A 27,632-nucleotide genomic window follows, 5' to 3' on the forward strand; every position below is an offset into this window, starting at 1 on the left:
TTTTTTTTTTTTTTTTTTTTTTTTTTTTATAAGAGAGGTGAAACTACGCCCTTGCGGGCCAGACAAGATTTGAGAAATGATGAAAGCTTCCTGTTTTACCAGTGATCCAAAGGACTCCTGGCACACTGCCTTCTCTGAGCTGGGATCGTGCCTTTTTCCTCTGGCTGCAGAAATGCCAATCATTGAAGAAAAGCCTTTTAATTTTGGAACTAAAAGGTCCCCTTAATGCTTTTTAGCCTTCCTACCTCCTGTGGCTGTGGCCTTATGATTTCTATCTTTGCAAGCTCCTCTCTTACCCCAGCGCACAGTAAACAAGCTGCTGCCGCCACTGGGACCTGAACCCAGTACTTCATTTGTTTTAGACACCCCCCCCCATGCCCAAGGCAACCTCTTCCTATGCAGTGGTGTTCATAGGGCAATGCTTCCCAGACCTGGCAAGAGGAGGAAAGGGTCCTCAGAACTCTCCCATGGGCCTGAGGCTGGAGGCAGGATTGCAAGTGTGAACTGTGCACAGCCCCTTCCTGTTACACCCAGGCCCTCTTCCCTGAATCCTGCCTCCTTTTCATGTAAATGCCCTTGGTTGGAATTCAGGACTTCACTCACTGTCACACGAAGCGATATTGTCCAGGAAGGTGGCTCAGGCCTCGAAAGTGATAAGATATTTGGCTGAAATTAACTTTGCCTTTGGCAAGGAAAGCACAGAGAATCTTGGACACATACAATTTTCCCAGGTTATCTTAGAGCAGACCCTTGCACCGTTCTTCCCATGTGGGTTTCACAGTGGACAGCTGAGGGAAAAAGGAAAGGGCCATAACGAGAGTAAGTACGGTAATCTGATCTTTTACTAGTTCAAGTGCTGGACTTGGGACTTAGGAGTGACAATGGGGCCACTTGGAACAAGCTTTAGAACTGGCTGACCTGTAGATGAGAGACAATCTGTGCTTATAACAGGGGACCTAATAGTTGACGACTAGCAGGGAAGAGGAAGCACTATCCTTTCTTCAGTGGCAACCTCAGTCTCAGCCAGGAGCTCAGCAAGCTCTGTTCAGTCTTGCGAAATACAAGAGACTGAGCCGAGACTCCCACTCCCAGCTGTGACAAGACAGCCACGACGGGTGTAGTGAACTTCAGGTGAATCTGTCACTCCTGACTGTCCAGCGTGATCTTGAGGGAGAAGCCAGAGCAAAGCAGTTGCTGCCCAGCAGGTATGGTTTTTCTTTCATTCTCTTCTTCATGCCAAAGTCATATTGGGAAATGAATGTCCCTTTCCGGGTGAAGCATGTTGGCCTTGCTGCTGTCCTCACTGCCGGGTTGAAAAGAGGAATGCAAACCATCACTTCATACTGAGCCCCACTGCCCGTGCGTCCTGGCCTGACCTCACTGCCTAGAGAAATCTTGACGGCGGGAGCGTCAGCACTTTGTGAATTACCATGAATCACATGTACAACCAGTTCTCTCCCTGTGACAGTGGTGTTGTCCCTGGGCCCAGGAAAGGCCACTGTGCTGGTCTGGAGGAGCCAGAAGCACTCAGCACAGCTTCTTGGGGCTTTCAGGGTTGGTGCTGCACAGGCCTCACCTCTGAGGGGTGCTCTGGGTCCCCTGTCACACCCAGGTGAAGTCCCGTGGCTAAGCTGCTTTTGGACCCCTGAGCTTTCCCCTCTGCATGTGAGAGATGGTATCTATCCCACAGGACCGAGCCTTTTCCTCAGTGCTCATTGCTTCCAGGCCTTTCCTCCCCCACAGCATAGCACAGTGGTGGCCACAAGCATTGCGACAAGGCCCCTCTGCAACTGGGGTTGCTCAGGAGATACGTGGAGGCCACTGAACCTTAATGTGATAAGTCAGCTGTGACCCTGTCCCTCCCACATAGACAGATGTATGATTGCGCTGTTGGGAAGGTCAGTGGTCACCACTCAGGTGACACAGGGACTGGATCATCTCTGCGGAGATTACTGCTAGGTCACAAATGATACGACCAAAGCATAAATATTCTAAACGAAACCTCAGAGGTGATAGCTTATTGAATCACATGGTTAAGAGGAGAGGTTATTTTTCTGTACACAGAAATACTATTCATGTAATAAACATAATCTAAACTTGGACTTGATGAACTATGGCTCACTGGCCAAGTCTGATCTGCCAGCTGTTTTTATAAGTAAAGTTTTATTGGAACACAGCTGTGTTCATCTGCTATCGCTAACTTGCTTCCAACAGCAGAACTAACTGAACTGTTGCAAAAGAGACAGTATGGCCTACAAAGCCTAAAATATCAACTCTTCCTCTTCACCGAAAGCCTTTGCGAATCTTATCTGAAAGTAATCAACTTGATCCTGAACTATTGTGGAATAAACATAACAGACAATCACAAAACTGGCTAAGCTATTTTTTGTAGGTAATCACTTTTTAAGTTATAAAATTATACATGATTACATGTTCTGATGCTTCTTACAGAATAAAAAAGGCTGTATAGATATAGGTAAATTCTCCTTTGAACATCCTGCCGACCCTGGTCCTGTGCTTCCCATAAAGTGGCTAGAATGATGCATGTATTGCCAGGCTATTCGGTACCCATCCAGATACACATATTCGTATGATACATGCATTTATTACTTGCTCTCATTCTGCTTTTCCACTCTTTCACAGACTTGGAGACTTCCCATTACTCTTCTAGAGCTCTGCCTCATTTATTTCAACTGCTATGTAACATTTCACTGTGCGCAATGCTTCACTTAACCATTTCCATTCTGGTAGATGTGATCATCCATTAATATTTTAATTTCCATGATTAGGGAAGGTAGAACACCCTTATTACTCAATTCTAGGCCATTGTATTTCTCTTTTTTACATTGCCCAACCATACCCTTAGATCCTTTTATATTCAGTGTTTACTCATTTGTAGGAGTTTGTTACTTATTTGATGCTAGTTCTTTGATCATGTATAGTACATATTCCCTCTGTCCCTTCTTTTTAAACTTTATGTCATATTTTCAGGTTACAAAAGATTTTACTGTTGTATTTGCTGTTATCTTGATGTGGTTGAATTTATCAACTTTATCCTTTGTATGTTTTCCTCTTTGAGGCTTATGTAAGAAAGCTTTCTCACCCTTTAAGATTATAAAGGTATCTGATATACTTGTAATACTGTTATACCTTTTAAAATAACTTTTTTGTCCCCCTGGAATATGTTTCAACAAATTATTCCAATAGCATTTATTGAAAAAAATCATCTTTTTTCTATTTATTTGAAATGGTACCTCTATCACGTAGTCATTGCCACTTCCACATGTCCAGTTTTGTTGTGTTTATTCATTCTTCCTAAGTCAATTTTTGCTGTGACTCTTCTCTTTTCTAATTGATTTTTTTCCTGGTATATAGGAAATCTACTTTTTAAAAAGTATTTTATCTGGTTTGCTTACTGAATTCTCTTAATAGCTGTAAATATGAATCAGTTCACTCTTTTGTAGTTTTTAGAGAACCATGTTATGTATATACAGTGAGTGTTTTGTTCTTTCTTTTCTGACACAGCTTAAATGTTTTTCATCTTACTCCCTTTCCTCGCCCCTTGAGCCACAGCCAGACAGAAAATAGTCTCAGGGCTGATGCACACAGCGGTGCAAGGTGTAGGCTGCACAATTCTGGGGAATATTATTCACAAAAGCTTAGACATCCTGGGCATTCTTTTCACCTTCCTAATTTTAATCCATTTTCATTTCATACTGTGAACTTATATTTCCTGGAAGCTTTTCTGTAGGGTTCTTTGAGGTTGAGGTTGAAACTGGTTTTCTCCAGAGGATTTATATATGCTTTTGCCGGGAGCCTGGGGAGAGTACCAACTGGAACCACTATGAACTCGGGGTTTACCAGACACACAAGTGATATAAATTTTAACTCAAGCCTGTCTAATAATTGGCTTCTTGTTAGGAACTTCCAAAGGAACATTTTCTTCCTGCTTCATTCACAGCCGAACCTGGGAAGACCATGAACGACTGTCTCCTTCCATGAACATTGTCCTTAGGGTGTCCTGATTTGTGCCACGTCTATGATATGACCTCTTGCCCTTGCTGTTAGGCTCCAGACTTTGTCCTGTGTCCTCCCAGGGTACCAGGTGCTACAAAGAGACAACTCCAAGACAATCTGTGCCTTCCCTTTCTAACTTCTCTGACTCCATGTATCTGGTACCTTTTGGCCTCTAGAGAACTCCCTTACTTTCCTACCAGTTCATTTCCACATTTTAAACTTTTAAAATTATTTTTTTTCATTATCTGGTATTCTTAGGTATAAATTTTCTGCAGGATTTTCTCTAAATGCTTTCCCATCTGAGTACCAACAATAAAACAACTCTACCTTTTACTTCTAATGAGAATTATTCTAGTAAGAATGATTTATTTTCTAATAAGATACACTGTAAAAGTTTTCGGTATCTATCTTGTACCAAGTTAAGGAAGTTCTCTTCTTTATGGCTAATGAAGAATTTTTAAATCATGAATGTTTATCAAGTTTTATTAAAAACTTTTCTGTATGTATTAATTTCCTCATCTTATTTTTGAAGGAGAGAAAAAGAATGGATTTTTGTTGTTGTTGTTGGTTTTTGAGACAGGGTCTCACAGTAGTTGAGTCCTTTTACTTCTAATGAGAATTATTCTAGTAAGAATGATTTATTTTCTAATAAGATACACTGTAAAAGTTTTCGGTATCTATCTTGTACCAAGTTAAGGAAGTTCTCTTCTTTATGGCTAATGAAGAATTTTTAAATCATGAATGTTTATCAAGTTTTATTAAAAACTTTTCTGTATGTATTAATTTCCTCATCTTATTTTTGAAGGAGAGAAAAAGAATGGATTTTTGTTGTTGTTGTTGGTTTTTGAGACAGGGTCTCACTAAGTAGTTGAGACTGACCTGGAACTCACTTTGTAGCCCAGGCTGGTCTTGAACTCATAGTGATCCTCCTGCCTCAGCCTCCCGAGTGCTGGGATTACAGGCATGCACCACCACGCCTGGCAAGGGCGATTTTTCCTCAGCCTTTGTGAGTTCATAGTTGGGATGCTTTGACAAAAGGCAGGTTAACAGGAGGAAAACAAGCAAGTCTGTTAACACAGTAGCACACACCTCACTGTAGGAAAGCAAATCTCTCTGGAAAGTAACTCTCAAGGCAGTGGCTCAGTGACTATTTTAAGGGAGAACTATAAAATCTTAGAGCAGCAACAAGACAAAGGTACAAACAATTTGACACTTGCAAAGGTGGGAAAATGGGGAGGCGAGAGTCTATTCCCAGATTTGTCCCACCCTATTGGTGTCTCTGAACTGATACAAAGTGGTCACCAGCAAAGGAGGATTTTCACTCTTGCCTTAGGTGGGAAGGGGGAGGAGAGATACAAAACTCCTTATCTGATTAATTTTGTGTCCTGTTTTTAGACAAAGGAAGAGCAGAGAATCTCCAAGGTGTAAATGTCTTCAGCTCGGCAATTCTTAATATTTTAGGGAGAACTTTTTGTTTTCTTCAGATCCTTTTCTGTATTAGTACATGGTTACAGCATATAATGAGTACATTACTCACAGAGTTGGTCCATGTACATAACACATCTTAATTCTCTTTTGGGAGGGGGATGGAACTCTGTTCCCTGTGCTTGCAAGGCAGGCAATGAAACCACTGAGCTAAATCCCCAGCCCAACACATCTTAATTCTTTTCCTCATCTCTTTCCTTTGCCCTCTTTTCCCCTCCTGCCATCTCTTGGTCCCCTTCCCCTTTGAAAAAGATCTATCTTCCTACTTCCTATTACCTGTCCTTTATTTCTCTCTTTATTTATGGTCTCCTTTATTTTCACAGCAAATATCCCATCTTAGATAGCGGCTTCCAGTGTCATGGAAGCAGGAACATCTCAGCAGTCACTAGGACCCTGGAAAGACTGATACAGGACTTTCCCACTAAAAGGAACACTGACCAATGAGGGGGATGGGAAGAAAACAAAGTCAGATTGTGTGTGTGTGTGTGTGTGTGTGTGTGTGTGTGCGTGTGCATGTTCACACTCAGCCACATGCCCAGCCCCTTTTTCATTTTTTATCTGAGACAGGGTCTGGCTAGGTTGTTAAATTGCCCAGGCTGGACTTGAATTTGCAGCCCTCATGCCTCAGCCTCCCAGTATGCTGAAATTACAGGTTCGTACCACCAAACTTGCCTGAATTCAGACTTGGTGTGGTTGCTGTGCTCTGTACACTGTGTTGTCTGAATGTTGTTCTCACACCCTGCTGCCGGTGCAGGACATGTGGGATGTGTGAGGGGCCCCTTCACACTTTTGGTGGTGTGAAACGAGACTGGGAGGAGCATCCTGTTGCTGCCACCTGCTCACCCACCTACCTGTCAGCCCCCATCAGTGTGTATGAGACAGGGAAATAAGCTGAGTTTCCAGTTGAAACTGGAGAGAAAGCAACACATTCATATTCCTCATAATTCTCCTGGCCGTATGAATTCCAAACAAGGAATCAAAGTATAAAACCTGAAAGCAATAACAGCACTCTACCCACAACTGGTAAGAAAAAGGCAGGTAAACCAGAGGTCACTGTGCCCTGTTAAATATTGCAGAGGGGTGCAGAGTGTACTTTGGAGCTGCCACCAGCTGCCACCCACCCAGGTCCAGGCAGGGTAACAAACCCTCTGACCCCTGCGCTCTGATGACGGAGTCTCAGGGAGCCCAAAGGCCAGCTTCTGTTTATAGCTTTCTGAAGGTAGCAGCCAACCTCTTACCTGAATTCAGTGAAACTTGACTCCCCCCATCTGCCTTTCCTCAGAGACTTGGGCCAGGCCGCGGCCACCAAAGAAGAGAGTTTTGTTCACAGTGCTGAACCATTCTGAAAGAACATTAAATCTGCGATCTCATTTTACCCCATAAATTTTGTGATCGAAATTTAACTTACACAGCATATCTTATTTACACCGAGGGAAGAAGCACAAATGAGGAAAAAGCAGTCTGTCATTTATCGCTTCTCTCAGAAGCTCATCATCTCAGAGCTCCCATTTCCCTCATTTGTCGAAGAGGCAAGAAACAGAAAGCTCCCTGCTGCCCTGGTGGTCCTGCCTTGCCTGCCTCGCAAGCACCATCATGCCAGGTCATGGTTTTGAAATCCGGTGTAAATGTGAGTTAACAGATGTATCCATCTTTTTCCTCTACTAGGCAAAGCCAACATGTTGTTGGCAGTATATGTGTACAGCGAGCGCGCGTGCGCGAGCACACACACACACACACACACACACACACACACACTCCTGACGCCTCTGCCATTTCTTTCCCTGAGATCAGGGTTATCTTGCCATCCTTCCCTTCACGTAGAGGATGCTGCTTCAGCTCCAAGCTGCCCACGCTCTGCTTCCTGCGATCTCAGTGACCTGGGTGCAGAGCTTTCAGATGTGACTCATGAGGACGAAAGGGAACTGCGCATGCGCCCCACGCCTCTTGGGCGGAGGCTGTCTCGCCACAAAACCCAGCTCATCACGCAAGACTTCTCCACGTCAGTCTGATGACTTCCTCTGCGCTGTAGGGACGGAACACCACCATCTTGTCTGTCACACTGTTCTCGGGCATAGCCAATTTCCTGTCTGATTAGCTGGATTTTTCAGACCCTTGCTACTGTGAATGTGAACTGTGGGAAAACACCCTCACCATCCCCGGCCCGGTCCAAAATGCAGAATCCGGGCCAGTGATTTTTTTTTTTTTTCTTATTGAGTTTTTTGGTGCATTTTAGGTATACAGAACAGTTACATTCATCATTGGGATCCTGTACCTTTACATGACAGGTCTTGGTTCTCATTTTTTCCCCTTGTTCGTGCCCTCCTTTCACCCCCTCCTCCCTTTCCTATTTGCAAAGACTTTGTTTCCGTTGTTTCATTTCCAGGCCCAGAAATGTAGCTCAATGGTGCCACCGCCTGCCTGGCAAGCACAAGGTCCTGAGTTCAATCCTTGGTACCAAAAAAAAAAAAAGCGGGATCCCAAGCCCCCAGCCTACTGATTCGGAATTTTCATTTTAAGAAGCTTGCCATAGCTAGGTGTGCCTGGAATCCCAGTACACTAGGAGGCTGAGGTAGGAGGGTTATGAGTTCAAGCCCAGCCTGGGCAACTTAGGGATTTAGTGATACCCTGTCTCAAAACAAAAGATAATAAAGGACTTGGGATGTAGCTCAGTGCAAAATTCTTGGGTTCAATCTCCAGTACTGTACTGGTGCAGGGGAAGGAGGGACCTCACCTGCAAAATCACTCTCTGAGATTATGATCACAGATTCTTGGTGACTCACGGGAGTTGTGAGTCATACATGGGCCAGAAGGAGGACAAAACTCTTCACTGCCCAAACCCTGGTCTCCTAGGGATTCAACTCTTACTTCAAGACTCAGGCCATTCATGATCCGTGTGGCTGAACTGACCTATCTGTATATTCCTTACTGCAGGTGTTTTTAACCCATTGCTATTTCTGAAGCTTCTGCTCCTCTCTCCTCTTCCTGGTCCTGGGCTTCCCTGAGTCGCCTCCTCTCTGAGAGCCCGCAGCCACTGTGCACATGGCAGGACTGAGATATTAGACACACAAACAAGCTTAGTATTCTGCCTGGCCTTTAAACATTCTTTAGACATTTAACCACATTCACTTAGGCATGTTCTCCTTCATTTAAATAATAACAAAATTGTATCACCCTGAGGGTCTTTAAATGCAGAGTTTTTTTTTCAACTTGTCGAACTGAAACTCTACTCATTCAACAAAAACTCCCCTTCCCCTTCCCTTGCCAACTTTTGCTCTAATGTGTCTGTGAGTTGGACTACATTTCTATCAGTAAAATCATGTATTATTTGTCTTTTTGAAATTGGCTTCTTTCATTTAGCTTATTTCATATGCTGTCACTTATAGAATTTACTTCCTTTCAAGGCTAAACCATATTGCATTCCATTCATCCTATTTTCTTTACCCATTCAGTGGCAGGAAGACACTTGCATTGCTCCACCCTTCCTCAGCCATTGTGAATAACGCTGCTGTGGCTGTACAAATTTCTCTCCAAGGCCCCGACTTGATTTTTTTGGATATATATATAGATATATATATCTATATATATATTACCTTGAAGTGGTATTGGATCATATAATAGTTTCATTTTCAGTTTTTTGAGGAACTGCCGTACCATTTTCTATAGTGGCAACAGCATTTTATACTCTCACCAGCAGAGCACAAGTACACTTTTCCTACACCATTGCTGACACCTATTATTATTCACTAGTTTTGTGATAGGTGCCATCCTGATGCAGTGAGATGATATCCTTGTGGTGCTCTTGCTTTGTATTTTTCTAATAATTAGGGATGTTGGACATATTTTGAGGTGCTTATTGGCAGGTGGTGTCCCTTTAATTAAAAAATATGTATGGTGTTCCTGTCATCAAAATAAGTGGTCTCTTCTATGCAATTCTCCAGATCCCACAACCTCTCTGGAGACATGATCAAACATTTAGAGATAAAAATAATCCACTTGTCCCCTGCAAACAGCCCTGCACCACACAGCAGACGAAATCATGTCTTCTGGTTTCAGCAAGCGGTCCTCATTCCAGATGAACACATAGAGAATGTTAGCCGGGGCGGCCCTGCGTGCCCGAGCACACTTCAGGGCCCATTTCACACCAACTTCCGCCTTGCTGTGATGGCTGCTTTGGTAGGAAGGAAACAACTTGTAACTCATCCCGTTTTTGACTACGGGAACCCCGAGTCAGGAGTCGGCCAGCTGGCTTTCATCTGTCCTTGTGTGTGTGTATGCGACATCCAGGCTCACTAGGAGAGGACAGAAATGGGTCAGGGGATGGCTTTTCCCCGTGGGACAGCAATCACAGATCCCTCAGACCCCTTCTTTAGTTCCTCATGCCTGGCCCACCCAGGAGCCCCTGGGAAAGCTGTGAGGGCTGGGCCTGCAGAGCAGCCCCCTCCCGTGAGGGCAGGTTGGACAGTGTTGGGAAGAGTCTTCTCAGAGACAGGTGCTGCGGCCACTCATGGGTAACATTTGTTCTCCCCACAGTTGCCCTACAAATGTTGACAGTTTACCCAATGCGACTGTCCTCTTCTGATGAGGGAGAAGTTACACTTCTGTCTATCAAAAGCTTTCCCTGATCTGTCCTAAAGAGGTTATTGGATGGCCTCTTGTCTAACCCACTTGCTGTCCACCCAACTCCTCCCACTGAAGTCCCTTCATTTCCCTTCAGTTTTGCCAGGAATAAAAGGAGTGGCCTCAGTGCTTCCATTTGGCAAGGTTAGTAACAGTGCTGGAGAGGCAGGACGTGGTCCCCTATGAGCCAAGCAGTCCCAAAATTGCCAAGCTCCCAAAGGTGCTTACTTCCGAAGGCTCTGAGGAGGATCATTTCCTAATTTCCAGATTCTGGGTGCCACTGCCTTCCTCAGCTCACAGCCTCTTCAAAGCCATCTGCATATCACCTGGCTCCTTTCCGTGTCACATCTCTTTCTCTCACCAACCCCAGGAGAGTTTCTCTAACTTTAAAACCCGTGGGACTAAGTTGAGCCTGTGTGGATAACTCAGCACACGTCTCTCTCCTGGTCTGTGCCCTCATCTCATTGGTCAAGACCCTTTTCCCGTATGAGGAAACATCACAGGTTCTAGGGGTCAGGATGCAGGCATCCTTGGGGGGCAGTGTTCTGCCTACTATAAGGACACAATAATTGCCACATGATTAATTTATTATTGTGTTATGCTACTTCCTTATGATTTTGTGATGATTAAACTTGTCCTCTTTAATATTTGTGAGGCAAACGTGATAACGTGATAATATTTGGAATTTTTCATTATTTCATTTTTTTCATTCTTTTTCACACAGTCTCTCTAATTGTGTGTTTATATCTAATGCTGCGTTTATAGTTTTGTGTTGTTTTTTTTAAGGCGGACTCCCCAAATTGTGTAACTTTAGACCCCACCTCAGCTGCTCAGGTGCGCCTCTCCCGGCTGATTGACTGAGCACCCAGTGAGATTTGCAAACATCACTGGCTGGGGGTGGGCAGGGGCTGGGGTGAGTCAGGCACACGCAGAGGTGGGGACTGTGTGAGTCTCGGAGAGTGGCCCACCTTCTGCCTGTGACTCTGGCGAGTCCCTGAGCCAGGCAAAGTGCAGTGTGGACAGGTGACGAGACTCAGGTCGGCTGCCTTGGCAGGGGACAGCACAGCAGCTGTTTCGCCCTCATTTATGACAACACTGGCGACTCAGCCTTTCTTTGATTGTTACCTGGCCTTGGCATCAACAGCTGCCTCTCTTCCTGCACTACCCGAAGGAATGTTCACTTGGTTTCCGTTGGGCCCTATTTTTCTGCCCTCTTCTCTCTTATCGCTGCCTCCCACTCGCATTGCCTGTGCCTTTGGAGGGGTAAGGCTGGCCCTTTACTTTAGTTTGAATTTTCATTCTACTCCTTCATTCTTTCTAATCTACAAGCCCCTGTCTTCACTCCCTCAGTTTTCTGTTTTCCTGCTTCTCAAAACCACACTGCACTACTCTCTGGCCAAGGTTCCTTCTCAGTCATCTTCTCTTTTATAGGATTTAGTTTTTCCTGCTCCAGGGGAATTTTTCTCTTCACCATCTCTGCTAAACTTACCAACCTAATGGGCAACATCTTGCAACTTCTACAGAAGGAGCGTTCCATTCATTCTGGCATTAAAGACGGTCACTCCCCAGGTGGCCCGCTGACAGCGATCATCTGCAGCAGCGCTCCCTTTGCTCTCCCACACTATTTGACTCCAAAGGTCACTAGTTGGTCACTGCTTCTGCCCTCTCACTTTCCCCCAAGGAGCAAAGTCTCTTCCGGGCACCTTCCCTTTGGCCTCTCCTCTACTGTTCCTTCTGTAGGAGTGAGCCCACGCTGTGATCTTCTTCCTGTTGTAGTCGCCGTCTGTCCTGCATCCCCGTGTCGTCTCGGACATCTGCGCATTCCCACTGAGGGCGCGTCTCGTGCAGCTTAGTCCCCTGTGGACCAGGAATCTCCAGGCCCTGGAGGGACCGAAGCAGGGGCCTCAGCCTGACAAAGAGCCTGAAATTGTGCAGGACTTCTCTCTCCTCGCCAAGGCAGTGCCCTGCAGGAGCCCCTGTGCGGAGCCTCCTTGTGATCCATCCTCCCTCTTCCTTGGTCACAGCCCACTCAGGGGATTCCATCCGATTCTAGACCTCTGATCTGTCTCTGCACTCTTTCTTTGATCCTTTTTTCAGCCTCGCATTATCGTGAGCCTTTGGCTACCCTTCCTACCTCCCCATTCCTACAGCGTTCCTCTGCTTGCCTCTTACTCCCCGAGCCTAGCTCCTTCTGCAGAAGAAAATGAATTCACATTTTCTTCAGCGTTCCCTCCACTGTCATCTCCGGAAGTACCGTTCTCCTTCCTTCCTTCTCTGAAGAGTGCGCTCTCCCCTCCTGAGGTAGAGCCCTCTGGCCAGGTTTCTTGCCAGAGTGTGCCTTCAGAGTTTCTCATCAACCGCTTCTTTCTTTACGTATCCTGTCGGATCTGTGTGTGGCAACATCCCCTGTAACAGAGAACTCTTCTCGCCCTCTTCGGGCCAAGAGCCACGTCACAAACTTCCAGAAGCGTCCATCTTACTGCGTGGATACGGCATTGGAGAAGTTAGTAGAAAAAGTTAATTCCACATCAGGCTCAGGGGCTAGGGCTTCCCTTTTGACAATGAATGCAAGAAAATATCCCCTTCATCTCCAGCCCCAGTGAGCAGACTTCCAGCAGAATTCCTGGATCATATGATAAATTTGTGCTTAACATTTTAAGTGACTGGAAAGTCGTCTCCCTAAGTGGTGGCGCCATCTTATATCCCTGTCAGCAGTGTATGAGTTCAAGGTCTCCACAGCATTGCCAGGACTTGTAATCTGTCTTATTATTGTAGTCATTCATATGCGTTGTGGTTTTGATCTCTGTCCTGCTAATAATTTATATTCTCGAGGATATTTTCATGCTTTAATGTTCTTCACAACTTCTTTGGTGGAATACCTATTTAAATCTTTAGTCCATTGTTAAGCTGGTCGATTTGTATTTTTATTATTGAGTTTTATATATTCTGGATCCAAGTAGCCCCTTATTTGATATGCGATTTTATAAATCTTTTCTCTGAGTCTGTGATCTGTCTTCTCACTTTTTAACAGTGTAGAAAGTGCACATTTTAAATTTCAGTGAAGTTTAGTCATTTTTCTCATATTGCTCATGGTTTGGTCATATTTAAGATAGCTGAAATGATACATTATTACTACTTATTTGTATTTTGTTGTACAGTTGAACATTTTCTCGTATGTAAAACTTTGCATTTAATTTTATAATGAAGTGTCTCATTATCTTCTTGACTGTCATGTTTGCTGCAAAATATTCCACCAGTGTGTCTCTTATTTCCATTTTTGATGGACAATTTAAAATTTTTATATGTAATAGTTGGATGCCTTTCTATCATCCCAGGTACTCAAGAGACTGAGGCAAAAAGAATGTACATTCAACACCAGGCTAGGTAACTTAGTGAGACCCTGTCTCAAAATAAAAGACTAAGGGCTGGGGATGTAACTCAGGGGCACCGTGCCTGTCTCACAAGCACAAGATTCTGAGTTTGATCTCTGGTCTCCCCCTCTACAGAGACTAAAAAGGGGTGGGGTTGTAGCTCAGTGGTAGAGCACCCCTGGGTTCCAACCCCAGTAAACTCCACTCCTCCAAAGTATGTCTCCATTCAGAAGCACACACACACACATTCCCCCTTTGGTGTTTATGTTTTTGGTTTTTTGTGTGAAAACAAAAACATAAGCAAAAAAGAAAAATGTGTGAAGTTAGAATTTTGATTGGATTTTTTCACACAGAAAAATCACACACACACACAAACCAAAAACATGTGTGAAGTTAGAATTTAGAATGAACATTTTTCTCCCAATTAAAGATGAATTGTTCCAGTACCAGTTACTGAATACTTATTTTCACTGATTTGTGATGACTAATTCACTGCTTATTGAACTTACATATATTCCTTTTTTATGGAGAATTAAAACTTTTATTGCAATTTTTTTCCAGTAAGAACTACTTTAGATATGGCAGATTCACAGTAAATTTTATAAACTGGCAGGATGATTCCCCTCCATTTCCATCATTACTCTTTTTAAACAAATTGTTTTAGGTGTTCATGCCTATTTCCCTTCTCATTGAAGATCTGTTTTTTAAAAAAGAACAAATGAATACATTCTTAAAGAATTACATCAAATCTAAAAATTAATTTGGGGGAAACTGGACATTCTTAAAGTAACAAATTTTAAGAGTCTCTTTCCATTTCTATCAGAGTTTTGTTCTTTCTCCTTTCGGGCATTTCTTGTTACTATTACAATGCATTTGTTTTTGCTCCTTTCTTGTGGTCCTATTAGGCTCATATTATAGTATTATTATTATTTATGGGTAGTATAAGTGGAATTTACTTAATTTTATGTATTTACCTTGTATATTATTATGTATTTTCAGGATTTTCAGCTAGTTTTCTCAGAGTTTCTAGGCACTGTCGATTTTACCTGCTTTGTAAGAGATAATGTATTTTTTTCTGTATTTTATTGCACCAAACGATTCCCTGACTGATCATTAACACTAGTATAACTGACTGTTATAGTTTAGGTCCAGATGTCCTCACTGCTACTGCTCATGTGCTCATAGGTGGGGCTTTCAGGAGGTGATTGGATCATGTGGGTGTGATACACATCAGTGTGGATTGGTCCACTGATGAGTTCACAGCTAAATGTGTCCTTGGAGGGGGAAGCCTGGTGGGAGGAGGTGGGTCACTGGGTGTGTGGCCTAGAAGGGTACATCTCCCTCCCTGCTCCCTTCACCCCGTCTCCACTTCCTGCTGCCATGCCATGAACTGTTTCTCCTCTGCCAGGCTGCCCTGATTTGGAGCCAGCCAACTATGGACAGAAGCGTCTACAAACTGTGAGCTGAAATAAGTCTTTTCTCCTTTAAGTTGTGGGTCTCAGGTATTGTATCTCAGTGATGAGAAAGTAGCTAAGACAGATTTTGATACCAGAAAAGTGGGGTCATTGCTGTCACAAACCACGTGGTTCAGAAATCTTTCAAAGCAGTTGGCAGGAGGAGTTTGAAAAGATTCAGGACACTGGCTAGAGAAGCAGCCCTAGAATGCTATAAGCTGAGCTTGACGGGAGATTCCAGTCAGAGCTCAAAATACCAGAATGCTGATAGAAATACAGGCTGTGTAGACCAGGCTCAGGAAGTTTCAGTTGGGAACAAGAACTTCATGGGATGTTGGACTCCAGGCCATGTGTGTTATGCTTTGGCAGAAAATTTGTCCATATTTTGTTCCTGTCCTGAGATTTTTTTTTGAGAGACTGAGATTAAGGGCAGTGAGCAGAGGAAGTTTCAAGGTGGCCCAACATTCAGGCTGTGGCTTGGGTACTGATGAGGGCTTTTAGCCAGCTCAGTGTTGAGAATCAAAAGCAAATGGCCCAACAAAATGATTCTTAAAAAGTTTCAAGTTTGGCCAGAAAGGAACCCCCAGGAAAGCTAGGGCCTGTAAAAGAGCAGAGGAGAGCTTGGTTGCTGAAAATACTACCATTAAAAAGAAACCAAGTACTTTGGAACTGGACAATGCAAAAGGTACCTTGAGGGGATGGGAGGAACCCTGAAGGACCTTACCCTTCACAGACTCAAAGGTGGAAAATTGAAAGACTTTGCTTTGAGAAGAGAACTCCAGGGCACCACACTCCAGAATGGTGGCAACCTGGGAAGTGGGAATCGATTCCTGTGATTCAGTTCACCACGCTCAGCCAGCCAGGCACTCAGAGGCCTCTGCCACCATTAGCAAGATACAAAAGGGCTCAGCTATCACTCCTGCCAGTGGCAGATTTGGGTGTGGTGCTGGTTTTACACGCATGAAGAATGCAAGAATTTTAGAATCAGGAAGGGTTCCACCCAGATTTCAGAAGTAGCAGGGTGCCCCTGAGAGGGCAGTGTGTGAACCCGTGAGTGCAAAGTGGAAAGAGCAATGGAGACTCCTAAAGGTTTGAGAAGCCAGGAACATGGGTGATCTGATGAAAGCCACAGGAGTGAGCAAATTGGGCTCAAAAGAAAAGCCACAAGAGCTGCAACCACTAGTCGTGCTGTAGGGATTGAGCCATCAAATCCCTGTGGAGTTCCTGACTTGCCACAGATTACCCCAGCTGCTGGACATGGAACTATAGAGATTAATGTTTTCCTGCTGGGTCTTGATCTTTTTCTGTTCCTATCCCTTTTTATCCTCCAACTTCCTTCTTTTGGAATGATAATGCTTGCCGTGTCTCTTTAAATGTAGGCAGTGTTTAAATTTCTTTTGATTTTTACAGGCGCTTACCACTGAAAGTTTGCCTTAAATCCCAGAGACTTGGGACTTAAATTTTTCAGCAGTGCTGAAACCATTAAGACTTTTGCAGCTCTCATGGATAGACTAAATGCCCTTTGCATAAAGAGATACATATGAGTCTTTGGGGGTAGGAGTAGAATGTTAGGGTTTATATCAAGATATCTCCACTGCCGTGCCTCATGTGCTCATAGGTGGGGCTTTTGGTGGTGGGTTGGATCATGTGGCTGTGATTCATCAGTGTGAATTAGTCCATTGATGAATTTATAACTAATATGATTTTGGAGGTAGGACTTGATGGGAGGAGAGGGTTGCTGGGAGCATAGCCTAGAAGTATGTATCTCCCTCCCTTCTCCCTTGACTCTTGTCTCTGCTTCCTGACTGCCATGCCATATGCAGCTCTCCCCTGCCATGCCCCTCTGCCATGTTACCCCTGCCTTGGAACCAATTGGCTATGAATTGAAACCTCCACAAAAGTGATCCAAACTGGGCATGGTAATGTACACCTGTAATCCCGTCATTCTGGAGGCTGAGGTGGGAGGATCGCTACAAGTTTGAGACCAACCTGGGCTACATAGTGAGTTCAAGGGCTGCCTGAACTATATATGGAGACCTCCTCTCAAAAAAATAAAAAACAGGAAAAAAAAAAGACCTAAAATAAATCTTTCTTCCTTTATGTTGTGATTGTCAGGTATTGTGTCTAAGGGATGAGAAAGTAAGTAATACACTGACATTTTATTTTCCTCCTGAAGATATATCGTGTTTTTCTTAACAGATTATTGCTATCACATTTGAAACAATTATTCCACTCGTGCCTTTTACAAATTTTGTGGCTGCTATTGTAGATTCCTGTCTTTGAAGTTCCCTCCGAGAACTTAATAAACATTAAGAATGTTTATCAGCTGGGTTTTGGCTCAGTGGTGGAGCCCTTGCTTGGCAAGTGCAAGGTCCTAGGTTTGATCCTAGCACCTCAGAAGAAAAATTCCATTGCTCTTATTCTACTCAAGCTAAATTTGATAACTCTTTAAATGTGGCTAAGAGGTTTGAAATTTACAAACACACTTGGTGTAGTTAGGGTTCTCTAGAGGAACAGACTCAATAGAAAATCTATGTATAATTATGCAAGGGGATTTTTTAGGTAGGCTTCAAGATTAGAGAAAGGACAGTCTACGATGGGTGCGAGTGCACTGGAGAGCTGGTTGATCCAGTATCTGCTCAGCCCAAGAAGATGGAAGCCGTAGAACAAGAGCATCAAGGACGCAACACCAGTCTAACATTGAAGGCTGTAGTGTCCACACCGAGGTCTGCCTTGGAAGGATAAAGAAACTGGAGCCTGCTGTCTGAAGGTGATAGTGAAGACTGGAGCCCTTCCAAAACCGGGACACTCCCCTTGTTCTTTTTCTTTTTCTTTTTGTCCATGCTACAAGCTGATTGGTTGGTCTCACCCACATCCGGGGTGGGTCTTCTTCCCTTAATTTGCGGGCCTACATGTCAGTCATCTACAGACACACCCGGAACCTTGCTCTACTAATTCTCTAGGCATTTCTTAACCCACTCAAATTGCTCTAGCATGATTCGCTGTCCCACCTTGTCAGGCCCCTGTTGCCTGCACACAGCACCCTCTTCTGGCTAGATTTCAGAGATTACTAAGCAGGTGCTACCCCCAGATGAAAACACAGTTGTAGCCCGTTAAAAGTACACAACTAGTTGGTCTTATGAAAGCACCGTGTTTCCAGAAATTTCATGGCTTTTTCAAACAGATCACTGGGGACCCTACTGAATGTGTAGCCCACCACAATGCTCTCCAAAGGTCACCTCTAACTAATCCAAAATTGGTATTTTTAGAAGCTTAGTAAAAGGTCCGATTGATGAGAAAAAGGGGGGGGGGAGAAAAGAATAGAAAAAACAAAATGTCTTCAATAAACCCTGATTATAACATAAATGCCATGAAACATCGAATCCGCAAAACACAGGGGCTCAGGAAAACTTCCGGTCATTTAGACTTACGGTCTTCTCCGTATATCAGCTCTCTTGGAAAGCAGAAGGTATAGAATTCCAGACAAAGCTTTCCCCAAACTGGGCAAAACCCAGAGAGTGCCCATCACAACCTTGAACATTTCTGACTGTGAAAGAGAAAACCCACAGCCCTTCAGTGATCAGGATGCCCCGGGGTGTGGCCCGAGCGGCAGTTTCTCGGTCCCTTCTTTTGTATCCAGAACTGAGATAGCAAGGAAAGACCAAGGATCTTAGGGAATCACTTCCTGCCTGGAAACAGAGCGCTCCATCAGATTCACACAGTGCAGAGAAGCTGCGTCCCGAAGGAGTTCTGCCTATTGAGAAACGAGTCTCTGAGGGATGCAGATTAAAGTTGATTTAAGAACACATCCCAGTTCGGGCTGTGCCTCCTCAATTCAAAGTAGTGCTAATCTGTCACCCCAAAGAGCAGTGGGGATGTTTGTGCTCAGCGCAGCCTAAGAGTGCCAAGCCCATCATAGAGAAACCCAAATTCGTTGGTTTGTGTATTGGCTTATGGATGACCCTTTTTGAGAACAGAATTCTTTCCTTGGTATTGTGTATTCAGTGTTGTTATTCGGAATTGGTATTCTTCATACCGGATTTTACAATTATTTTTGCCAAGCCCTTACTGAAGAAGTGTTTTCCTTCCAGTGAATATAAAAGAGCATCATTTCAACCCTCTTCTGGCTCGACTTCAGTGATTACAAAGCAGGTTGAGGAGGAAGCGCTACCTCCAGAAGCAAACACAGCTGTAGTTGATTAAAAGTACACTGTGTCCTAATGAAATTCACACGAAAATGAGGTGGCCGGTGTGCAGCAAGAGCCTCTCACTGCCCTTTTCCTGCCCGTGGGGCACCATTCCATAAGGACAATAAAGCTATGTGAAAGCCACAGGAGCAGGACGTGCTGGCACATCCCCAGCTCTACTACAGATCTATTTCTAGCAAAATCCGGCTTCTGTTCCCGTAATCGCTTGTCATATAACAAATCTCCCCTAAACAACTGCCATTTTATGCCCGACGTGATTTCAGTGTTGATAGGCCTCACTGGGGAGCTCTCTGCTCCACTTGACCCTGGCTGAGGCTTGAGTCATCTGGAGGCTGGATTTGGCCAGGAAGTCCACAAGGCCTCCCTCCCGCTGTTCCCCCGTGTCCCTGGAGTGAGCTTGGCAGAGACAGCCAGGAGGTGGGCAGCTGGGGCTCTTCCATCTGTGGGACTGCAGGCCGCTCCACCTTCTCCTGGCCTTTCTGCAGTCTCACTGGGTGGTCACTGAGGGCAGCTCGACTTTTCTGAGTTCTCCAAGAGGCAAAAACAGAAACTATCAGGCTTTCTGTGACTCAGGCCCAGAACTGGAACTGTGTTGCTTCTTGATATTCTATCCGTCAAAGCAAGCGGCAGACCATCCTCATTTCTCCATGGGCAGGGACTGTACAGGGGTAGATGTTGCTCCTGGGCGTGGGGGTGCTGTCTTCGGAGAAGAGCTGTCATGTGTGTCATTCGTCAGAATGTGAGAGAATTGGCCTATACAATGCACCAGCGTCTGCCTATTTAATAATTAGTGTAGGCAAAGCAAACAAACGGTATAAAAATACTATACAGCAAGATCCCAGCGTTAGTTCTGATACTTTTTCATTAAGGAATCCGGGGAAAAGGGTTAATTAGACGTGGTTTAATAAATGTCTTTCCTCTAGTCCTTTACTGACATTTCCTTTGTTTTGTCAGTTTATATCAACTGTTGAATTTCTCCTATGATTAGTGTCGCCATATTATAATGATCATTTCCCTTCTGAGGAAGCTCCATGTCATCATCTCCCCTCATCTAAAGTTCATCATTTATCTGCAGAGTCTTTGCCAAATGTCTCCTTCCCACATGTTAACTACCCTTTAGAGCTTCTGAATGATACAACAACCTAAGGAAGAGAGTTCTCCAGCACATACTTTGAAACATTACCCTGCAAATAAAATTTCTCTAACTGCAATGCTTTTTGATTTTGAAACATTGTATCTTGTGAGCACTTAAAAGGTTTTAGAAGGCTCTTGATTATTGCCCACTGAGTGACTTCCAAGTTATATAGAACCTGAAAATGGAACCATACGCAAAATAGTATGTTCTCATGCTTGAAATAGGTACACATTTTTATTATTATAAGGAATAAATCAGTGTTATGTTCGGAAGGCCTATCTCCTCCTAAAATTCATATGTTGGAATCCTTACCCCAAAAGCAGAGGGACCACCCAAAACCACCATCTTTAAGTCAAGAGGGTAGAGCCCTCCTGACAGGGATTAGTGAAATATCAGAGAGCCAAGTCGTTCTACCGTGTGAGGACACAGGGAGAAGAGGCCATCTATGAGCCAGGCCCTCAAAAGACACTGAATCTGCTTTTCCTTGATCTTGAACTTCCCCGCAGAATTATAAGAAACACATTTCTGTGGTGTGTAAGGCTGCTTAGTTTATGGTATTGTGTTACAGCAACCAAAATTGATGAAGACAATGAGTTACTATTGCAAAGGACCTAAGATGCAGAGTTTCAGTAATTGTTGGTTACCATTTTGGTATCTGCCTCAGCCCTTACTTTCTAGCACAAAGTCCTAAAGTCTTATACAGACTGCAAAATTCCAGTCCTAAAACTTTAAGTTACCCTAGGCCACCTAAACCATTTTCCTCAGTGTGAATAGGAACATTCCATAGGCTTATATTTAACTATCAATATGTTTGGTATTTCTATTATCATTAAAAATCTTTTTTATATTTTTAGCTGACACATTATGTGTGCATATTTATAGGGTATGGTACAATAATTAAATATATGGGCACAACATGTTAAGGATCAAAATCAGGGTAATTAGCGTTTGCATCTCAGGCATTCCTCAAGGAGAAACTTCGGACTTTTCTAGTTATTTTGAAATATATCCTAAACTGTTCAGGACTAATTATCCTGCTGTGCTGTAGAACACGAAAACTAATCGTTCCGATCTAACTCTACTCTTGTACTTTTTTTTTTTGGTACCGGGGATTGAACTTGGGTCCCTGCGCTTGCAAGGCAGCCCACCAGACCGCTGAGCTAAATCCCTGGCCCTACTCTTGTACTTTTAATCAAACCTCTCTCTATTGCTCCTCCCCACTCCCCTTTCTAATCGCTGGAGACCACTGATCTACTCCTTTTCTCTATGAAATTGTTTTTTTTTTTTTTCAGCTTTCAAAAATGAGGAAGAATGTGCAGGATTTGACTTTCTGCGCCTGGTTTATTTCACTTAGCATAATGGCCTCCAGTGTCATCTATGTTGCTGAAAATGATAGGATTTTATTCTTTTTATGGCTGAAACATTGTACGTGTCTGTCACGGTCTTGTTATTCATTTGTCAATGAACACCTTGGCTGAATCCATATTGCAGCTATTGTGAATTGCGCTGCAACAGACTTGGGAATGTAGGTATCTTTCTGATATAATGGTTCCATTTTTTTATTTATATATATACCTAACAGGATTGTTAGATCATTGGTAGTTCTCTTTTTGCAATTTTGAGGAACCTCCATAGTATTTTCCCTAGCAGCTTTAGTAATTTATATTCTCACCAAAGTAGATGTACTCCCCTTTCTCCAAATCTAATTCCACATTTATTATTTTGTATCTTTTTGACAGCAGCCATTCTAAATTTGTTTAGCTGGTATCCCATCATATTTTTTTGTTTGTTTTGTTGTTGTTTTTTGTTTTTTGGTACCAGGGATCAAACTTGAGCCCTTGGGCTTGTGAGGCAGGCAGTGGAACCACTAAGTTAAATCCCCAGCCCTCCACCATGGTTTTGATTGCTATTTCCTTGGGGATTAGTGATATTGAGCATTTTTCCATATGTGTGTTGGCCACTTGTATATCTTCCTTTGAAAAATGTCTATTCTTATGACTTGCTCATTTTTAAATCAGATTTTTTTTTGCTGTTGTTTCAATTCCTTATATATTCTGGATATGAATTCTTTGTCAGAGGAGTAGTTTGCAAATATTTTATCCCATTCTGTAAGTTGTCTCTTCATGCTAATCATTTCCTTTACTGTGCAAGAGCTTCCTAGTTTAATACAACCCATTTGCCTATTTTCACTTTTGCTGCTTGTGCTTTTGGGTCTTACCCAAAAAGTCTTTGCCCACATCTGTGTCATGAACACTTGGCTAGTGTTTTCTATTGCATTTCATTTATGTCCTCCCTTCAATTTCTTTTTACCTCTCCAATGGCCTATTTTAGACTTTTTCCTTCCTATTAGTTTCCAAGTTATACATTTTATCTCTAAGAGGTTACATTTTTTTCTTTTTATTGAATTAATTGGTACATTCTGGGTATACAGTATAGTCACATTCATCATTGGGATCCTGTACCTTTACATGACAGGTCTTGGTTCTCATTTTTTCCCCTTGTCCCTGCCCTCCCTTCACCCCCTCCTTCCCTCCCCATTTACAAACACTTTATTTCCCTTTTCTCATTTTCTCATATTTTTTTCTTTTCCCTTATTACCTTTCCCTTACCCTTCCCATTTTCCCTACACCTTTAGCCCTTTTCTTCCTATTTCACATTGTCAATTATATCATTAGGATCTTATGTACTATTATAGTTTTTCACACCAGAGACACTATTTGGTATTTACACATGTGTGACATTTATTTCACTTAGGAGTATATCCTCAAAATGTACCCATTTTCCTATGAATGAATCTAATTTCTCATTCTTTATGGCTGGGTAGCATTCCATTTTATAGAAAAACCACATCTTCTTTATCTAGTCTCCAACTGACGGGCGAATGGGCTGTTTCCAAGTTTTAGCTGTTACAAACTGTGCTGCTATAAACATAGGTGCGCATGTATCACTGTGATATGATTCTTTTAATTCTTTTGGAAAGATTCCCAGCAGAGGGATGGCTGGGTCAAATGGAACCTCTAGTCCCAGCTCTTTGAGGTATCTCCATGTTGATTTCCATAGTGGTTGCACCATTTTAACAAGTATACTTTACTAATCAAAGTCTGAGTCATTTATTGCCTTTTTCCTTCACAGTATAGAGTTAGGAAAACTTTCAGTGTGATCACCCATCTTCTGATTTTTACACAGTTGAATATTTCAGTTGTTTTTCTTTTTCTAAATCTCAAGACCATGTTGCCGTGGTTTGTACAGATGCTGTTTATTTAGATTTTAAAGTTAATTTCTATTATTTTTACACAGTTGAATATTTCAGTTGTTTTTCTTTTTCTAAATCTCAAGACCATGTTGCCGTTGGTTTGTACAGATGCTGTTTATTTAGATTTTAAAGTTAATTTCTACTCATTTATAAAATCTACACGGTCAATTTTATGGCCTTTGTTCTTATATCTTCAACCATTTCCACCTACACACACACATTCTGCATTTGATGATTCAAAGAATGTGGGTGTCTAATTCTGCTTAAAATTGCTTTTTGCTGACTTTTGCTCTGTCTGGTGTTTTGTTAGTCTTTCAATTCATGATGCGTGAGTTTTAGTGCTTATATCTTGGAAATTACACCCAGGTAGAAAGTGAAAAATGAGTTCCTCCAAAGAGTAGAAGCAGCTGCCTCTCCGGGTGCCTGGCAAAATTACTAACCAAGAACACTTTAAATCAAATCTTGCTTGAGGTCTTTGAGAGCACCCTAAATAAGTCTTTTTTTTTCTGCAAGCTTATATTATGTCAGGGTTATGATTTGAAAAATCAAGGGAACTTGTTTAGTTCAAATTTCTAGTCAGCCTGTTCCATTAAAAGGGCCAAGTTCAGAGGCAGATTCATTTTGCATTCACTCTTTTAGGTGAAACTGTCAAGTATCATCTGTCATGATGCTAGAAACAGAAATCTGAGTGTTAAAATTTGCCTGAAGTTTATTTTGGTTTTGGAAAGTCAGCATCATCTGCGGTGTGGTTGCCCTAGACAGACTTTCCAGGAGTGTGGCAAGCAGGTCAGTCCCTCATTCCTGCTTCCTATTTTTGTGCCCATTCCAAGTAGAATTCAAGTTACACTCTCAAGATGGAGTTGCCTGGGGAGGACACCTTGGGTGTGGCTCTACTGATGGCCACATCTATCCTTCAGCTACACCAGGACAGGGGCCACTATCTTCCTGCATTGTGACCCTGGATCTACTCTCACTGCCTCTCCTTCTGCTTGGTTATTCAATTGGATACCTTCTCTCCCTGAGGGGCTCTCCTCCTTAGATCTACCCAGGCATAGAAGTCATCTTGAACAGCAGCCGGCCCCTGAGCTGTTCTCCCACCAGGACTGGGCCCAGTTCATGGCCTTCTAATCTCAGTCTGCTTAAGTGCTGCCTCCATGATGTAAATTAGGTGGAATCCTTTTCTTTTCCTCTTCATTTTTTTTCTTCCTTAAAACCTTTTTCTCTTTCATGTTTTATGTTTGTTTGTTTGTTTGTTTTTGTTTTTGTGTTTTTTGTTGTTTTTTTGAGACAGGGTCTCACTATGTAGTTGAGACTGACCTGGAACTCACTGTGTAGCCCAGGTTGGTCTTGAACTCACAGCGATCCTCCTGCCTCAGCCTCCCAAGTGCTAGGATTACAGGCATGCACCGCCATGCCCGGCTTTCTCTTTCATGCTCTCTTGTTCACATGTTCTACTCCCATACCCTATGGTTCCGTACAAAAAAATCACGGTTACATCTTTCTTGATTATAACACAAATCCCCACTCACATTTTTCTAGTTTGGGGGTCCAGAACTGAACTCAGATGACAGTCGAAGGGACAGATGTTCCTCCCACAGCCTCGGAACATCACTATTCAGCTTTAATCCCCTGTGGTTTTTTTCATTTCTAGTCTGAGTTCCAGAGGCAAACCTGGAGGTGAGACATGAAGAAAATCGAAGTCATGCCAACCTTGTACACTATCAAGAAGCAGACTCTGTCTCTGGGACGCCCACCATCAACGTAGAGGAAAAAGATGGGGGTCCCCACGTCTGCCGTGTGTGTGGGGACAAGGCCAATGGCTATCACTTCAACGTCATGACGTGTGAAGGATGCAAGGGCTTTTTCAGGTAGAGCTGCCCATCAGCCCGCATTCACCTGCCACCACTGACATGCTGGGTCCCATCTAACCGGAAGCTGCTCTCAACCCCATGGGCATGTCTGAGGGCCTCGGTTTGACCTGTCTACCAGAACTAGATTGGGAGGGTGGCTCACCAAGTTCTCCCAATTAGTCTCAAATGCACCTTTTATATCTCAGGGAAATCTTTCATCTTCAAAGCTTCCTTGTGTATGCCCAGGTCCTACCTGGGTCCCTTTCTATTTTTAAGCATCCTCCATCTGTTCTTGAAAAAAAAAAAATCAGCCAGTAAAAAAGTAAAAGATTCGAAAATCCAAGGCAGGACTGGACAACAGGATCACGGTAACCAGATGGAAAAACAGAAAGAAAAAGCTAGCTTGGCAAGGCAAGCCTCAGCAAAAGCTCTGACTGAGAAAGGGAGGGGAGAAAGGAGTGACGGGGCATGTGGTGCCCACCTTAAGGCCGTGCTGGGGACTTCTGCGAATTCCTAGCACAACTGTCTGTTCTGGCCCTTTGCAAAGGGTTCCCTGGTAGCTGCTCATTCGAGTGGAAGTGACCCCTAGATCCAAGGTGCCACCCTACAGTCCCAAAGATGGAGTTCTGGTCAGCGAGTCATAAATGGAGGATTTGTTTGGCTTTTTGCCTGGGGTCCCACAGGAAGAGTTTTAGGCCTAGCTGAGCCCAGGGAGGTGCTGCAGTGGCCGCTGGGCTAAGAGAGTTCAACATCACTAGGGTGAAGAGATCCCAGCTGCTCAGCAGACAGGTCCAAGCCTGAGCTGTTGTCAGGTCACATGGGGTTAACTCTGCCTAGGGTAGGTCTAATGAGTCTGGGCTATCACAGGGGTGACACTGGCAAAACTTAGCTCATGGAAAACTTAGCTCAGACTGGCTTATCGACAAGGACAGTATGCTACAGTTCATAGCAAGAAGTCTGAAGGCTTTCATGTTGGTGAATTCTGTGGCTCATGTCTGCCTTTTCCTTTTCTGCCCTCTTACTGGTGAGCCCTCTTGGACCCCAGGGCCTAAGCAATAACTACAATTTTTAGCCAAGGAACAAAGGTGCTCGTCTCTTTTTCCTCCAAGGGCAAGACAACTGTCCTAGAGGAACCCTTCATACCTCATGGGCTAGAGCTGGGCTGAGCAACACTACATCACTGAGCTGGGCACAGGCCCAGTGGCTGCACAGTGCCACCATCTGAACACCTGTGTTCTCCCAGCACAGAAGAGGACATCTGAGGTGTCCGTCCAAGCAGCGCTGCCTTGGGTGTGGGGATCCTGTGCTCGGTCCTTCCACCCAGTGCCATCCCTGGCCTTCCTAGAGGGAGGCAACTTATCAGTGGGAAGGAGCTTGGGTTCAGCATCATGGACTCACATGGGCTCTCATCAGACCTGGACTCACATTTCATCTCATCCTTTGCCCAGACAACTGGTAGTGATCTATCCGATCAAAGCCTTAGTCTCAGGCATCTATGCCCGGCAGATAAGAGGACAGATTTAATGAGTTTTGAAAAGTAAATTTGCAAAGCTCTGCCAAATACATAGCTTAGAATTTGATACAACGCACACCTCTAATAAATTCCCCTTCCTCCTTTCACCCATTCTTAGGGTCTCTTACCTGAGCATCAGCAGGGGTCTCTTACCCAGGCCAACAGGAGAGGCGAGTGCTGCGAGGTGGCACCTAAGGTGTTCCCTAGGATGCTCACCTGCTCAGAGAGCTCAGGCCTCCAAGCTCAGATCTGTGGGTTGCCATGACCATGGCCCAGTCCAGCTCTCAAGGCAGCTAGCAGCCTCCCTGACTGATGCCGTGTTTCCAAGCCAGCATTCCTCATTTTCCACACTGTTAAGTTCCAGCCAGCTATGGAAGTGAAGGGACTCCAATCTAGGGTTGCACTGGCAGGGGCTTTGGTGGGAAGTTCACGATGCCTGGACTGAGAGGAGCAGGTGGCGCCCGAAGGCACTGCCTCCACTGCCTGCCAACTTCAGGCACCTGTGCAAGTGGATCAGTGCCTGCAGTATCTCCCTCACAGGGCTCTGAACCTCTGCCCTCTGAGGCTATTCCAAAAAACCAACTTTGCATTATGTAGGGAGGTAGAAAAGTTTCCTCACACCTTACTGCTCTCTCCCACTGTCCCTGGTCCCCCAGTCTAGAATAACAGCTGGCCAAGAGTGGCGGGGGGTGCTTTTGCTTCATTTGCTCCCAGGGTCAGACTTCACCT

General features: G+C 43.9%; 1 protein-coding gene across 1 annotated transcript in view; it reads left to right on the top strand.

Moving 5' to 3' along the window:
• The first annotated feature begins 6,266 nt into the window (after positions 1-6,266).
• Positions 6,267-27,632, top strand: part of Nr1i2 (nuclear receptor subfamily 1 group I member 2) — a 28,134-nt gene continuing 6,768 nt past the window's right edge. The window contains exons 1-5 of the mRNA XM_019208317.2: positions 6,267-6,369; positions 7,324-7,501; positions 9,441-9,675; positions 11,896-12,097; positions 25,198-25,408. Coding sequence (XP_019063862.2) covers positions 6,267-6,369; positions 7,324-7,501; positions 9,441-9,675; positions 11,896-12,097; positions 25,198-25,408 — 929 coding nt within the window. The remainder of the gene's footprint in view (positions 6,370-7,323; positions 7,502-9,440; positions 9,676-11,895; positions 12,098-25,197; positions 25,409-27,632) is intronic.

The sequence above is a fragment of the Fukomys damarensis genome, unplaced genomic scaffold, assembly GCF_012274545.1.
Source record: "Fukomys damarensis isolate Sample0158 unplaced genomic scaffold, DMR_v1.0_HiC HiC_scaffold_24, whole genome shotgun sequence".
Taxonomy (NCBI): Eukaryota; Metazoa; Chordata; class Mammalia; order Rodentia; family Bathyergidae; genus Fukomys; species Fukomys damarensis.